Below are 16,487 nucleotides of genomic sequence, written 5' to 3' on the forward strand. Positions count from 1 at the left end.
CTTCCCCTCCGCCATCAGATTTCTGAATGGACAATGAGCCCATGAACACTACCTCAGTACTTTCCGCTCTTTTTGCACTACTTGTAGTAATTCATAGTCTTTATTATCACGAACTGCGCTGTACTGCAGCAGCAAAACAATACATTTCGCGACAAGCATTCTGATTCGGATTCAAACAGGCAGTACTACTTGGGCACAATAACCAACCCGGATCTGGCTTCAAGCCCGACCGTAACCCTCAGATCGGCCTGTCCATCGGAAACTTTCACTTCCCAATGCACGTCTCCCCTCAGAAACTTCATAAATTTATCTCGCGGAGTGTGAGTCACATGGTCGCATGCATCAACGCACACAAGTCTATCTTTGGTCCCCCTCCGTCTTTTTTTATCTCAACGTGCGAGTGTGTGTGTGTTTCATAGAGTGTACTTTTTTAAAATTTATTTTTTATTGAATTTCATCATCAAACATTTCCACAAGATTAGAGAGTACTTTTCAAGGGTTGTGGCCCCTCCGTCAGTCGGGACCAACCACGGATGACTAGCTATCTACATCAAGGTCAACAGGGAACCCAGTACACAAGCCAGGGCAGTACAGTACAACATGGAGAGCGAGCTGTTGCTACCCCTCACCACGCAATCGATGAATCCAAACGAACGGCAGGGATCGATTCTGCTTAGCACCAGCAGTGTTGCAGGAGTTGAACTCAACGTCGGGCTGCCTCAGGGACTCTAGAGCTGGACCTTTCCTCCAGGTTTACCCCCGAAGCCTTCCCCATGTGTGGGTCTAACCGTAAGGCAGCGGAGGTTTGAGATCAGAGTTTTCCTTCCAGACTAGCTGCCAGCCACGGCTGGCGAGCCCCATCTGCCCGACGCGACTGGTTTTAAGGCTTTGTCCCTTCTCCCGTCAGCAGAAACGGTTCAAGACACACCTGAAGGCCAGGAGCTGGACTTGGTTGCCAAAGGCTATTTGATACGCGTGTCATTGGGAGCGTTTAATAGGCAGTGGGAGCTTGTACCCAATATCCCACCTCCCCCGGCTATGACAACCTTAAGGAACCTTTTCAAAGGTAATACGGGAAAAAAAAACAGAATTCTGCAAACACTCAGCAAGATCTGCGGAGAGTGAAACACGGTAAAAAAAAACGGTTCAGATCTGGTTCCTTCGACCCGATGACTGTTAACTGTTTCTATCTCCACAGACGCTGCCTGACCTGCTGAGTGTGAATTCCCTCTCCACAGAGGCTGCCTGACCTGCTGAGTGTGAATTCCCTCTCCACAGACGCTGCCTGACCTGCTGAGTGTGAATTCCCTCTCCACAGAGGCTGCCTGACCTGCTGAGTGTGAATTCCTTCTCCACAGACGCTGCCTGACCTGCTGATTTCCTTCAATAATTTTTTTTGTTTGCTCAGACAATGAAGAGTTGTTCCTGAATATTAAAACACTGGGTGGGTATCTCTCTCCCTCCCTCTCCACCAACTTCTTTTCCAAATTCAAGACAATTTATTGTAATTTCCAGTACACATTATACAGGGAAGCAAAATAATTGTTACTTCAGATCAGATGCAGCAGAAAACACACAATAAATATAAATACATAAGATAGCTTGTGTGCCCATAAAGTGACGCTAGGCAGAGGAGTGTCTGTCTATACAAGATGACTGACTGGAAATGCTGAAAGAACGGTGGTTGGACTGGGGAGGGGTGGTCCTGAGGAAGGGTCTCGACGCGAAACATCGACTGTTTATTCCTCTCCGCAGATGCTGCCTCACCTGCTGAGCTCCTCCAGCATTACTCTGTTTTTATTTCGGATTTCCAATGAGGGTGTGGGTCAACGAATTCCCCTCCCGGGACAGTAATAAAATCTTTACGGGGGTCGACGGCCCTGCAACCTGATGCTTCCCATATTTGGCATCCCGGACGCCGGTGGGTGGGTGACCTGCTCTCCGAGGGCTCTGAGAGGAACGGTATCGATGCTCCTGACCTGCAGAGTTTCCCCAGTACAGTATTGTGTGTGTGTGTGTGTGTCTGTGTGTTTACTCTGGGTTTCCAGTATCTCTCGCGTTTCACGAGTTGAACACCTGCAGCTTAGAAGACATAGGAGCAGAATTAAGCCGTTCGGCCCATCGAGTCTTCTCCGCCATTTCAACCCCATTCTCCTGCCTTCTCCCTGTGATGTCCTTTCCAATGGAGAACATATCAATATCCAGTTTCAATCTATCAAATAAATTGGTTTCCACTGCACCCGTTTGTGTTCATCTGACTCTTTGCACGATCTCTCCTACGCTAAAGATCTTGATCTGCCAGTCTATCTCATATCAGCATCTGCACTTTATAAGACCATAATTCACAGCAGCAGAGTTGGGCCATTCGGCCCATTGCGTCTGCTCTGCCATTTCATCAGGGCTGATTTATTTTCCCTCAGTCCCATTCTCCTGCCTTCTCCCTGCACCCTTTGAATCAAAAACCCGCTTTACACACATCCAGAGATTTGGTCGTGGGGTCTCACCTCTGGGTAGTGACCTGGCTGGGAGCCATCGATCGGACCTCCACATCGCTGTGACTGACGATGTCCTGCTGAGAGTTCCTCAGCAAAGCATTCTGCTGTTCGTCCACAGACATGGTGCCAATCCTCCACTCAGAACAGGTCCGGCTGCAGTGCAATCTATGGGCAGAGCAGAGATGGACACGATTTTTTTAATCTCAACGAGGAAGTTAAAACCTGCTTGGAAAGTCCCTACCGTACTTAAGCGAACATGAGTCCAACCCTGAATATAAGCACCTATAAAGTGGAAATATTTAAAGCGGAAGTTCTTGATTAGTCAGGGCGAGGTGGAGAGGATGTTTCCTACAGTGGGTGAGTCTAGGACCAGAGGAGACAGCCTCAGAATAGAGGGACGTCCATTTAGAATGGAGGTGATGATTTTTTTTCTTTAGCCAGAGAGCGGTGAATCGGTGGAATTCACTGCCACAGATAGCTGTGGCGGCCAAGTCATTGGGAGTGTATTTAAAGTGAAGGTTGACAAGTTCTTGATTAATCAGGGAATCAAAGGTCACGGGGAGAAGGAAGGAGAATGGGGTTGAGGGGGATAATAAATCAGACATGATAGAATGATGGAACAGGCTCAATGGGCTGAATGGCCTGATTCTGCTCCTATGTCTAAAGTGGTCTAAAGTGCATTGTGGTCTAAAGTTCTCCTAGACTCATAGGGAACTGAAACACACCTACCATGTCTATCAAGTGCCTGTCACAAGCACAAGAGATTTTGCAGATGCTGGAAATCCAGAACAACACACATACAATGCTGGAGGAATTCAGCAGGTCAGGCAGCATCTATGGAGAGGAATAAACAGTTTGAGTTTCAGGGTGAAACCCTTCATCAAGATTAGAAAGGAAGGAGGAAGAAGCCAGAATAAGAAGGTGGGGTTGGAAGGAGGACTAGTTAGAAGATAATTGGTGAGACCAGGTGAGGGGGAAGGTGGGTGGGTGGGTGGGTGGGGAGGGGGTATGAAGTGAGACACTGGGAGGTGATAGGTGGGACCAGGTGAGGGGGAAGGTGGGTGGGGGAGGGGGGATGAAGTGAGACACTGGGAGGTGATAGGTGAGACCAGGTGAGGGGGAAGGTGGGTGGGTGGGGAGTGGGGAGAGGGGAGATGAGGTGATACAGTAGGAGGTGATAGGTGAGACCAGGTGAGGGGGAAGGTGGGTGGGGGAGGGGGATGAAGTGAGACACTGGGAGGTGATAGGTGAGACTAGGTGAGGGTGAAGGTGGGTGGGTGGGGGAGCAGGGGGATGAAGTGAGACACTGGGAGGTGATAGGTGAGACCAGGTGAGGGGGAAGGTGTGTGGGTGGGGGAGGGGGATGAAGTGAGACACTGGGAGGTGATAGGTGAGACCAGGTGAGAGGGGAGGTGGATGGGTGGGGAGGGGGGATGAAGTGAGACACTGGGAGGTGATAGGTGGAAAAGGTCAACAGCTCGAGAAGAAGGAATCTGATAGGAGAGAAGAGTGGACCAAGGGAGAAAGGGAAGGAAGAGATGAACTGGGGATGTGATAGACAGGTGAGAAGAAGAGAAAGGGTTAAAGAGGAGCCAGAATGGGGAATGGAAAAGGAGAGGAGTTGGGGGGGAGGGGGAAGAAATTGCCAGAAGTGGCAGAATTCAATGTTCATGCCATTACGCAGAAAGGGAAGGAAGAGGAAGGTGGAAAACAGGTGAGGAGAAGAGGAGGGTTGAGAGGGAAATCAAAATGGGGAATTATGTTTCCCCTGTTAGGATGGGAAGAGAGAATGGAGTGCCCCTAGCCACATTAGTCCTTCCGCACCTTGCCGATCTACTCAATCAAACATGGAAGAATACAGCAGTGTGACATCCATGATGCTAATTAATGTTTGGACCCATAAGAGTTATACCGCACGCAAACAGACCCATCGGCCCATCTTCATCAGGTTGACCAAGATGCACTTAGAAAACAAAATAGGTGCAGGAGTAGGCCATTCGGCCCTTCGATCCTGCAACACCATTTATTATGATCATGGCTGATCGTCCAACTCAGAACCCTGCACCAGCCTTCCCTCCATACCCTCTGATCCCCCTAGCCACAAGGGCCATATCTAACTCCCTCTTAAATATAGCCAATGAACTGGCCTCAACTGTTTCCTGTGGCAGAGAATTCCACAGATTCACCACTCTCTGTGTGAAGAAGTTTTTCCTAATCTCAGTCCTAAAAGACTTCGCCTTTATCCTCAAACCGTGACCCCTCGTTCTGGACTTCCCCAACATCGGGAACAACCTTCCTGCATCTAGCCTGTCCAATCCCTTTAGGATTTTATACGTTTCAATCAGATCCCCCCTCAATCTTCTAAATTCCAATGAGTACAAGCCTAGTTTATCCAGTCTTTCTTCATATGAAAGTCCTGCCATCCCAGGAATCAATCTGGTGAACCTTCTTTGTACTCCCTCTATGGCAAGGATGTCTTTCCTCAGATTAGGGGACCAAAACTGCACACAATACTCCAGGTGTGGGCTCACCAAGGCCTTGTACAACTGCAGTAGTACCTCCCTGCTCCTGTACTCAAATCCTCTCGCTATAAATGCCAGCATACCATTCGCCTTTTTCACCCCCTGCTGTACCTGCATGCCCACTTTCAATGACTGGTGTATAATGACACCCAGGTCTCGTTGCACCTCCCCTTTTCCTAATCGGCCACCATTCAGATAATAATCTGTTTTCCTATTTTTGCCACCAAAGTGGATAACTTCACATTTATCCACATTAAATTGCATCTGCCATGAATTTGCCCACTCACCCAACCTATCCAAGTCACTCTTCATCCTCTTAGCATCTTCCTCACAGCTAACACTGCCGCCCAACTTCGTGTCATCCGCAAACTTGGAGATGCTGCATTTAATTCCCTCATCCAAGTCATTAATATATATTGTAAACAACTGGGGTCCCAGCACTGAGCCTTGCGGTACCCCACTAGTCACTGCCTGCCATTCTGAAAAGGTCCCGTTTATTCCCACTCTTTGCTTCCTGTCTGCTAACCAATTCTCTATCCACATCAATACCATACCCCCAATACCATGTGCTTTAAGTTTGCACACTAATCTCCTGTGTGGGACCTTGTCAAAAGCCTTTTGAAAATCCAAATATACCACATCCACTGGTTCTCCCCTATCCATTCTAATAGTTACATCCTCAAAAAATTCTATGAGATTCGTCAGACATGATTTTCCTTTCACAAATCCATGCTGAGTTTGTCCGATCATTTCACCGCTTTCCAAATGTGCTGTTATCACATCTTTGATAACTGACTCCAGCAGTTTCCCCACCACCGACGTTAGGCTAACCGGTCTATAATTTCCTGGTTTCTCTCTCCCTCCTTTTTTAAAAAGTGGGGTTACATTAGCCACCCTCCAATCCTCAGGAACTAGTCCAGAATCTAACAAGTTTTGAAAAATTATCACTAATGCATCCACTATTTCTTGGGCTACTTCCTTAAGCACACTGGGATGCAGAGCATCTGGCCCTGGGGATTTATCTGCCTTTAATCCCTTCAATTTACCTAACACCACTTCCCTACTAACATGTATTTCCCTCAGTTCCTCCATCTCACTGGACCCTCTGTCCCCTACTATTTCTGGAAGATTATTTATGTCCTCCTTAGTGAAGACAGAACCAAAGTAATTATTCAATTGGTCTGCCATGTCCTTGTTCCCCATAATCAATTCACCTGTTTCTGTCTGTAGGGGACCTACATTTGTCTTTACTAGTCTTTTCCTTTTAACATATCTATAAAAGCTTTTACAGTCAGTTTTTATGTTCCCTGCCAGTTTTCTCTCATAATCTTTTTTCCCCTTCCTAATTAAGCCCTTTGTCCTCCTCTGCTGAACTCTGAATTTCTCCCAGTCCTCAGGTGAGCCACTTTTTCTGGCTACCTGCATTGGGCCCATTTCCCTCCTTTCCTCTCAGACATTATAATTGTGTCCACCTTGACCACTTGCTCCAACAGCTCGTTTATACACCCACCACCCTTCAGTGTGGATAACTTCACTCAGCTACTTCCACCACCTACAGACTCTCTCTTATGGACACTACCACACATGTTCTCAGTCTTATTGTATTCATAGTTTGTCTTCTTTTGCACGTTGATTCTTTGTCAGTCTTTGTTTTTGTATCATTTTTTATAAAATCTACACTATTTCCTCATTTTCCTGTAAATGCCTGCAAGGAAATGAATCTCAGCTTAGTATATGGTGACATATATGTACTTCAATAATAAATTTATTTTGACTTTGACCCAGTGGAGGGGCCACTGCATAGGATCAGAAAACGCTGCAGAAAGCTGTAAACTCAGCCAGCCCCATCACGGGCACTCGCCTCCCCAGCATACAGGACGTCTTCAAAAGACAGTGCTTCAAAAAGGCAGCATCCATCATTAAGGACCCCCATCACCCAGGACATGGCCTCTTCTCATCGCTACCATCAGGGAGGAGGTACAGGAGCCTGAAGGCTCACGCTCAATGATTCAGGAACAGCTTCTTTAGGAATGCCATCAGATTTCTGAATGGACAATGAACCCATGAACAATACCTCACTATAATGTTCTCATTATGACCATCAGGGAGGAGGTACAGGAGCCTGAAGGCTCACGCTTAATGATTCAGGAACAGCTTCTTCCCTCCGCTAAATGGACAATGAACCCATGCAAATCACATCACTATTTTGCTTTCTTTTTGCAGTAATTTTTCGATTTTATATTTTTTATTCTGTTTTTATGTCTTGCACTATAATGCTGCCACAAAACAACAAATTTTGTCACATATGATCCTGACCCTGGCTCTGATCCAGTCCCGGATTCGAATACAGATTCTGAATGGTAATTATATACTGATTAGTTAAGGTGTTGGGAAGCAAAGGACAAAACCAGTCAAACTACTGTAGCAAATATTGATGCACCTTCTGAAAAATCACCTCCTGAAACAGCTTTCACCCGGAAACTGGTGACTCAGCAGCCAGAGGCCAATCAGGATCGTCTGCTCGCTGTCTCCCTCAGCCATCCCACCAATCCGTTGCTTCCTTTCCGGGGGAATTGGAGCCTAAGGCTGACCGCTCCAGCAGGAATGGGTGCAGGGTGTTCCACCCTAACCCTGAGGACATGCTCCATCACCACAGCAGAGCCGTACTGACCAACTACACTGGGCGGGGGGAGACAGCCATCCTCATGGTCAGAGAGCACACCAGCACAGAAACCGGCCCTTCAGCCCATCTAGTCTATGTTGAACTGTTATTCTGCCTAGTCCCATAGACATAACCAAAAATGTTGACTATTTATCCCGCTCCACAGATGCTGCCTGACCTGCTGAGCTTCTCCAGCATTTTGTGTGGACATGCTGTGTTTGTGTGGCGACCCTTGCCGGCTGCCCCCGGCACATCCTCGGACTGTGTTGGTTGTTGACGCATACGGCGCAGTTCACTGTATGTTTCGAGATAAATAAAGCTCTCAAATCTCCCTCTTATGATGTATCTTGTGGATGCTGCTTATCTGATGCAATGCGCCTGTGATGGTGCTGTAGGTAAGTTTTTAATTGCACCTATGTTCAAGGCGTGACAATAAAACTCGACTCTGATTTTGGAGTGAGCGCCGCGTCGAGGCTACCAAAATGCGGCTATTTAGCGGTAAATTACGGGTCTTGGTTTGAGTCTCCGAAACTCCGTCTCATCCACCATCCTCTGCCCAGCAACTGATGAGTCACCACTCAGCCAATGACTGGCGGCTCCCGCTCTCACCGGAGGCTTCACTCAGTAGGTGCGAAAGCGTCCGACCCAAGCCAGGAATTAACTCTCGAGTAATACCCGCACACAAATTCAGCAGGTCAGGCAACATCAGTGGAGAGGAATAAATTCAACTTCAAGTTTATTGTCATTCAGTTATATACATGAACACAGCCAAATAAAGCAGTGTTCCTCCCCGGTCAAGGTGCAAAAGCAACAGTACCAAGTTACACACAACACATAGCACATACAGTTAGGAAACTGTCAAGATAATTATGGGGGATTTTAATATGAAGGTGGATTGGGAAAGTCAGGAAGGTACTGGATCTCAGGAGAGGGCGTTGGTAGAATGCCTACAGGATGGCTTTTTGGAGCAACTTGTCCATAAGCCCACCAGGGGACCGGCTGTTTTGGATTGGGTGCTGTGTAACGAACCTGAGGCGATTCGGGAGCTGGAGGTAACGGAACCCCTTGGAAGTAGGGATCATAATATGACTGAGTTCAGTTTCAAATTTGAAAAGGAGAAGCTGGTATCGGGTGTATCGATATTTCAGTGGAACAAAGGAAATTACAGTGATATGAGAGAGGAACTGGGAAAGTAAGCTAGCTGGAGGGACGGTAGAGCAGAATTGGATGAAATTCCTACAAGAAATAAGGAAAGTGCAGGAAAACTATACTCCAAGAAAAAAGAAAATCGTGAATGGAAAAATGGCACAAATGTGGCTAACGAGAGAGGTTAAGGCTAAAATAAAAGCAGAAGAGACGGCGTACAAGGAAGCAAAAATTAGTGGGAAAACTGAGGATTGGACGACTTTTAAAAACTTACAGAAGGAAACTAAGAAAGTCATTAGGAAAGAAAAGATGAATTAATAAAGGAAGTTGGCAATTAACATAAAAAAGGATACTAACAGTTTTTTCAAATAGGGTCCTCGTGCAGGATACCCTAAAGGTTAACCACCAGGTTGGATCGGCGGTAAGGAAAGCGAATGCTATGTTGGCATTCATTTCAAGAGGAATATTGTATAAGAGTAAGGAGGTGGTGATGAGGCTCTATGGGGCACCGGTGAGACCACATTTGGAATATTGTGTGCAGTTTTGGGCCCCCTATCTTAGAAGGGATGTACTGTGTTGGAGAGAGTTCAGAGAAGATTTACAAGGATGATTCCTGGAATGCTGGGGCTAACATATGAGGAGCGTTTGTCGGCTCTTGGATTGTATTCATTACAGTATAGAAGAATGAGAGGGGATCTCATAGAAACATTTCGAATGTTGAAAAGGTTGGACAGAGTAGATGTGGAAAGGCTGTTTCCCTTGGTGGGTGAGTCCAGGGCAAGAAGCCATAGTCTTAGAATTAGAGGGTACCCATTTAAAACAGAGATGAGGAGAATTTTTTTTAGCCAGAGAGTCGTGGATTGATGGGATTTGTTGCCACATACAGCTGTGGAAGACAATCATTGAGAGTGTTTAAGGAGGAGATTGATAGATATCTAATTAGTCAGGGTATCAAGGGGTATTTGGGAAAAAGCCAGAAATTGGAACTAGATGGGAGAATAGTTTAGCTCATGGTGGAGTGGCGGAGCAGACTTGATGGGCTGAATGGCCTACTTCTGCTCCATTGTCTTGTGATCTTGTGATTGTGATGATAGCAGGAAACAACATACTGTCAGAAAATAAATAATAATACAGCCCAAGTTCCTGATTGGTATAAACAGTTGATGTTTCTCAGCCAAGACCCTTCATCAGCACTGGGTAGGGAGGGGGCGGCAGCCAGAATAAGCAGCGAGAGAGGAAAAAGTACAGTTGCTCTCATCCCTCCCTCCCTTCTTCTATTCCCAATTCTGGTTCTCCATCTCACCCCTTCTTTTCTCCTTAACTGCCGATCATCTCCATCTAGGGCCCCTCCTCCATCCCTTTCTCCCTTGGTCCACTCTCCTCTCTTATCAGATTCCCTCTTCTCCTGCCTTTTACCTTTTCCACCTATCACCTCCCAGCTTCTCACCTCATCCGTCTTCCCCACCCACCCCCTCACCTGGTCTCACCTATCACCTCCCAGTGTCTCACTTCATCCCCCCCACCCACCCACCTTCCCCCTCACCTGGTCTCACCTATCACCTCCCAGTGTCTCACGTCATCCCCCTCTCCCACCCACCAACCTTCCCCCTCACCTGGTCTCACCTATCACCACCCAGTGTCTCACTTCATCCCCCTCCCCCACTCACCCACCTTCCCCCTCACCTGGTCTCACCTATCACCTCCCAGTGTCTCACTTCATCCCCCTCCCCCACCCACCTTCTCCTCACCCGGTCTCACCTGTCCTCACCTTGTGTGAGTTGCTCTGGATTTCCAGCACCTGCCGAATCTCTTGTGCTGAGAATTTAAGCCTGGCTCCAGCACTGATTTCTCTTTCCCAATGCAGGCTGGCTTTATCCAAACAGATCAGTTCAGGGTAAGAGGCCATTCAGCCCTTCGACTGCTATTCTGCCACTCAGTTGTCTGGAATTGGAATTTCAACTAGATTTGTGTTATTGTTGTCACACTATAGGGATATAGTGAAAGGCATCGTGTTGTAGAGCACTACAGCACAGATACAGGCCCTTCAGCCCATCTAGTCCATGCTAAACTGTCAATTCTGCCTGGTCCCATTGACCTGCACCCAGACCACAGCCCTCCACTCCCTTCCCATCCATGTACTGATCTAATTTTCTCTTAAACCTTGCAGTCAAAGCCACGTCCACCATTCTTTAAAGCCTCCATCACCCAGGACGTGCCCTCTTCTCATCGCTACCACCAGGGAGGAGGTACAGGAGCCTGAAGACCCACACTCAATGATTCAGGTACAGTTCATCGCCATCAGATTTCTGAATGGACAATGAACCTATAACCTCTGCCCCAGCTTTTTCCCTCACTTTTTGTGCTACTTATTTAATTAAATTTCCAATATATATTTTTATTGTGATTTTCAGATATTTTATCATGTACTGCTGCCCCAAAACAACAAGTTTCACAACATATGCCGGTGATATTAAGCCTGGTTCTGATTCGGATTCAGATTCCACTGGCCACTCGTTCCACACTCTCACCACCCTCTGCGTGAAGGAGATCCCCCTCAGCCTCCCCCCTAAACATTTCACCCTTCACCTTTAACCCATGACCTCGAGTTCTCATCTCACCTCTCACCAGTTCAGGTGAAAAGTCACATCAGTAGGTGCCTGGTGTTGAATCGGCTTGGTGGCAGGAAGAGGAGCTCTGAGACACAAGGCTTGTAAAGTTGTGGCAGCATGAAAGCAGGCCACTCAGCCCATCTAGTGCATGGCAAACTACTCCCATCAGCCTGCACCCGGAACATAGCCCACCACACCCCTCGTCTCCATGTACCTATCTAAATTTCTCTCAAATATTCATACCGTTCACACTGATTGAATCACATCAATTCATGACAGTCAGATGGACTCAGCGGGAGGCCTTGACTCTATGAATCAAAATCAGCTTTAATATCACCGACATGTCGTGAGGCCCATCGCCTCCCTCTGGTGCTCCTCCCCCCTTTCTTCCATGGCCTTCTGTCTTCTATTAGACTCTCCCTTCTCCAGCCCTGTATCCCCTTTCATCAATCAACTTCCCAGCTCTCTACTTCATCCCTCCCCCTCCTGGTTTCACCTATCACCTTGTGTTTCCCTCTCCCCTCCTTTTAAATCTACCCCTCAGCTTTGTTTTCTCCAGTCCTGCCCAAGGCTTTTGGCCTGAAACATCGACTGTACTCTTTCCACAGATGCTGCCTGGCCTGCTGAGTTCCTCTAGCATTTTGTTTGTGTTGCTCGGACTTCCAGCATCTGCAGGTTTTCTCTTGTTTGGCATATGTCGTGAAATTTGTTGTTTTGCGGCAGCAGTACATTGGAATACATAATTTAAAAACTATAAATTACAATGAGTATTGTATATGTGCTGTACAAATGCACAAGGCATGTGTCAACACCTGGAATTATGATATTGTAGCAATTACTGAGACTCGGTTGCAAGAGGGGCAGGACTGACTCTATATTTCAGGTTTCCGTTGTTTTAGACAAAACAGTGGGAAGGATTAAAGGAGGAGGGGGTGGTGTTACTTGTCCGGGAAAATGTCACGGCAGTGCTCCATCAGGACAGACTGGAAAACTCGTCTAGTGAGGCGTTATGGGTCGAAATGAGGAATAAGAAAGGTATGACCATGTTGATGGGGCTCTATTACAGACCACCCAACAGTCAGAGAGACTTAGAGGAACAAATTTGTAGAGAGATTGCAGACTGTTGCAAGGAACATAAGGTTGTGATAGTAGGTGATTTTAACTTTCCATGTATTGACTGTGACTCCAACATTGTAAAAGGACTAGAGTTTGTCAAACGTGTTCAGGGAAGTTACCTTAAACAGTACATAGAAGTCCCAACAAGATGCTGGATCTGCTGTTAGGGAACGAGACAGGGCAGGTGACACAAGTTTGTGTAGGGAACACTTTGCATCTAATGATTATGATGGCATTAGTTTCAATGTAATTATGGAAAAGGAAAGGTCTGGTCCTTTGGTTGAAGTTCTAAATTGGACAAAAGGCCAATTCTGATGGTATCAGAAAGGATCTGGCAAGTGTGGATTGGGACGAGCTGTTTTCTGGCAAAGGTGTACTTGGTAAGTGGGAGGCCATCAAAAGAGGAATTTTGAGAATACAAAGCTTGCATGTGCCTGTCGGGCAAGGATAGGTTTAGGTAACCTTGGTTTTCAAGTGATATTGAGGCCCCGGTTAAGAAAAAAAAGCAGATGTATAGCAGGTATAGGCATGTAAGGACAAAGGTGGTACTTGAAGAGCATAAGAAATGCAAGAGAACACGTAAGAATGAAATAAGGAGGCTACAAGAAGGCATGAGGTTGCCCTAGCAGACAAGGTGAAGGAGAAACTGAGGAACTGTAAGAGCAACAGGATTGCAAGGGACCAAATTGGTCATCTGGAAGATCAGCATGGTAATGTCTGCATGAAGCCAAAAAGATGGAGGAGATCTTAAATGTATTTTTTGCATCTGTGTTTACTTGCTGATGACATCGTACTAATAGCTGACTCAGAAACAAAACTTCAAGAACTACTCACTATAGTGGCAGCAGAAAGTAATCGCAGAGGCCCCTCAATCAACACCAAGAAGACAGAAAGCATGGTCATCTCCAGAAAGACAAACATCCCACAATGCGTGATCAAGATCGGAAATACAAACATCAAACAAGTCAATAAATTCAGATATCTTGGCAGCCTAATAACAAGTGATGGCAGGTGTGACACAGATATCAAATACAGAACAGCAATGGCAAAAGAAGCTTTCCAAAAAATGAAGAGCATATTAACAGACAGAAAGATGAGCACATACACTAAGAACAGAATACTGCAGCGCTACATTTATTCTATCCTGATTTATGGAAGTGAATGCTGGACCATTTCCCCAGCAATGGAAAAGAGACTAGAAGCAGCTGAATTATGGTTCTACAGGAGAATGTTAAAAATATCACGGACCACACCACATCAAATGAAGAAGTTCTCAGAAGAACCCAAGCAGTTCGATCACTCATACCAACAATAAGAGAAAGACAACTCAGATTCCTAGGACACATCATGCGGAAAGATGAACTAGAAAAACTCATACTCTCTGGAAAGATTGTGGGGAGCAAAACTAGAGGAAGACCTCGGCTTATGTACATCAAAAGCATAGCCAGGTGGCTACACATCGAGGAAATGGAAGTCATCCAAAGAACGAGGGATAGATCTATATGGAAAACCATGGTCACTAAAGTCCACATCGGATATGGTACCTAGACAGACAGGCATTTACTTGTGAAACAGACGCAGAGTCTACAGAAGTGAGGCAAAGCAGCAATGAGGTCATGGACCCAATGGAGATTACAGGGGAGGACGTGTTTGCTGTCTTGAGGCAAATTAGGGTGGAAAAATCCCCAGGCCCTGACAAGGTTTTCCCTTGGACCCTGTGGGAGACAAGAAATTGCCAAAGCCCAGCAGAGATACTCAAACAACACACATCAAATTTGCTGGTGAACGCAGCAGGCCAGGCAGCATCTATAGGAAGAAGTACAGTCGACATTTCAGGCCAAGACCCTTCGTCAGGACTAACGGAAGGAAGAGCTAGCAAGAGATTTGATGGGGAGCAGTGAGAGATGGTTTCACTGAACTCCCGTCGAAGAGAAGATTTAAACTTCTTCAGTGTAGGCATCACGGAAGAGGCTTCGCAGTAGAGAATTTAAAAACGCAAACACAAGGAATTCTGCAGATGCTGGAAATTCAATCAACACACATCAAAGTTGCTGGTGAACGCAGCAGGCCAGGCTATTCAAATCATGCTTAGTGACAGGTGAGGTACCAGAGGATTGGAGGATAGCTAATGTTGTTCCACTGTTTAAGAAAGGCTCTAAGAATAAACCAGGAACTTATAGGCTGGTGAGTCTGACATTAGTAGTGGGAAAGTTATTGGAAGGTATTCTAAGGGACTGGATATATCAGTGTTTGGATAGGCATGGACTGATTAGGGATAATCAGCATGGCTTTGTGCTTGGTGCATTGTGTCTAACCACTCTTATAGTGTTTTTCAAGGAAGCTACCAAGAAAGCGGATGAAGGCAAGGCAGTGAATGTTATCTACATGGACTCCATTAAGACACTTAACAAGGTCATACATGGGAGGCTGGTCAAGAAGGTTCAGTCATTTCACATTCAAGATGAAGTAGTAAATTGGATTAGACATTGGTTTGTGGGAGTAGCCAGAGAGTGCTAGTTGAGGGTTACCTCTCTGACTGGAGGCCTGTAACTAGTGAAGTGCCGTAGGGATTGGTGCTGGGTCCTTTGTTGTTTGTCATCTGTATTAACGATCTGGATGACAATGTGATTAACTGGATCAGCAGATATGGGGATGACACCAAGACTATGGGAATAGTGGAAAGAGAGAACGATTTTCGAAGTTTGCAGCAGGATCTAGACCTGCTGTAAAAATGGGCTGAAAATGGGAGATGGAATTCAATGCAGACGAGTGTGAAGTGTTGCACTTCACAGCCAGGGTAGGTCTTCCACAGTGAATGGTAGGGCACTGAGGAGTGTGGTAGAACAAGTGGATCTGGGGATACAGGTCTATGATTCATTGAAAGCGGCATCACACGTAGATAAGGTTGTGAAGAAAGCTTTTGACACACTGTGTTTCTTAAATCAAAGTACTGAATACAAGAGTTATGTTGAAGTTGTATAAGATGTTAGTCAGGCTTAATTTGGAGTATTGTGTGTAGTTCTGGTCACCTACCTACAGGAAAGATGCAAATAATGTTGAAAGAGTACAGAGAAAATTTACAAAGATGTTGCCAGGACTGGAGGACCTGAGGATATAAGGAAAGTTTAAATGGATTAGTACTTCATTCCTTAGAACATCAAAGATTGAGGAGAAATTTGATAGAGGTGCACAAAATTATGAGGGATATAGATAGGGTAAATGCAAGAAGTTTTATCTCTAAGATTGGGTGAGACTACAACTAGATGTAATGGGTTAAGGAGGAAAGGTGAAATGTTGAAGGGGAACATGAGGGGAAACTTTCTAGTGGCCCAAATCAGCAGCAGGAGCAGACCACAGCGATGAGGCTTTTGTAGATTGGCAACGCTTGTTTAAAAGGCCAGTGGTGAGAGTAGGAGTGTCAGGATTTGGCTCACAGGAAGTTTTAGCTCAAAAGAGACGTTGGCTCTGGGTAAGCATTTATTAAGGTTCCCTTTTCTTTTCTCTCTTACTGTACCTGGTGTAGTAAATGGCTGTCGTGTGTTCTTCATGCCAGATGTTGCAGTCCTGAGAGTCGCGGAGTCTCCCGGGGAGCTACGTGTGTGTCAGGTGCATCCAGCTGCAGCTCCTTGTAGACCGTGTTAGGGATCTGGAGCAACAGCTGGATGATCTGTGGTTTGTACAGGACAGTGAGGAGATCATCGATCAGAGTTACAGGGAAGTAGACAACCGAGGTTGCAGGAGGTGAGTAGCTGGGTGACTGTCAGGAGAACTGGAAACAGAGTACCCCTGTAGCCTCTCAATAATAAGTACACTGTTGTGGGGGATGACCTCCCAGGGAATGCCACGAAGACCGGGTTACTGGCACTGAGCATAGGTACATGGTGCAGAAGAGAAGAGGGGAGAGGAGGAGAGGAGTAGTGGTAGAGGACTCAGTAGT

At 46.2% G+C, this 16,487-nt stretch overlaps 1 protein-coding gene across 1 annotated transcript in view; it reads right to left on the minus strand.

Annotated features, from left to right (window-relative positions):
* LOC140200591 (H-2 class II histocompatibility antigen gamma chain-like) overlaps positions 1–2,684 on the minus strand; it is a 30,160-nt gene extending 27,476 nt beyond the window's left edge. Inside the window, exon 1 of the mRNA XM_072264126.1 lies at positions 2,505–2,684. Coding sequence (XP_072120227.1) covers positions 2,505–2,617 — 113 coding nt within the window. The 5' untranslated portion in view covers positions 2,618–2,684. The remainder of the gene's footprint in view (positions 1–2,504) is intronic.
* Positions 2,685–16,487: the final 13,803 nt, after the last annotated feature.

The sequence above is a fragment of the Mobula birostris genome, chromosome 7 (genome assembly GCF_030028105.1).
Source record: "Mobula birostris isolate sMobBir1 chromosome 7, sMobBir1.hap1, whole genome shotgun sequence".
In the NCBI taxonomy this organism is placed as follows: Eukaryota; Metazoa; Chordata; class Chondrichthyes; order Myliobatiformes; family Myliobatidae; genus Mobula; species Mobula birostris.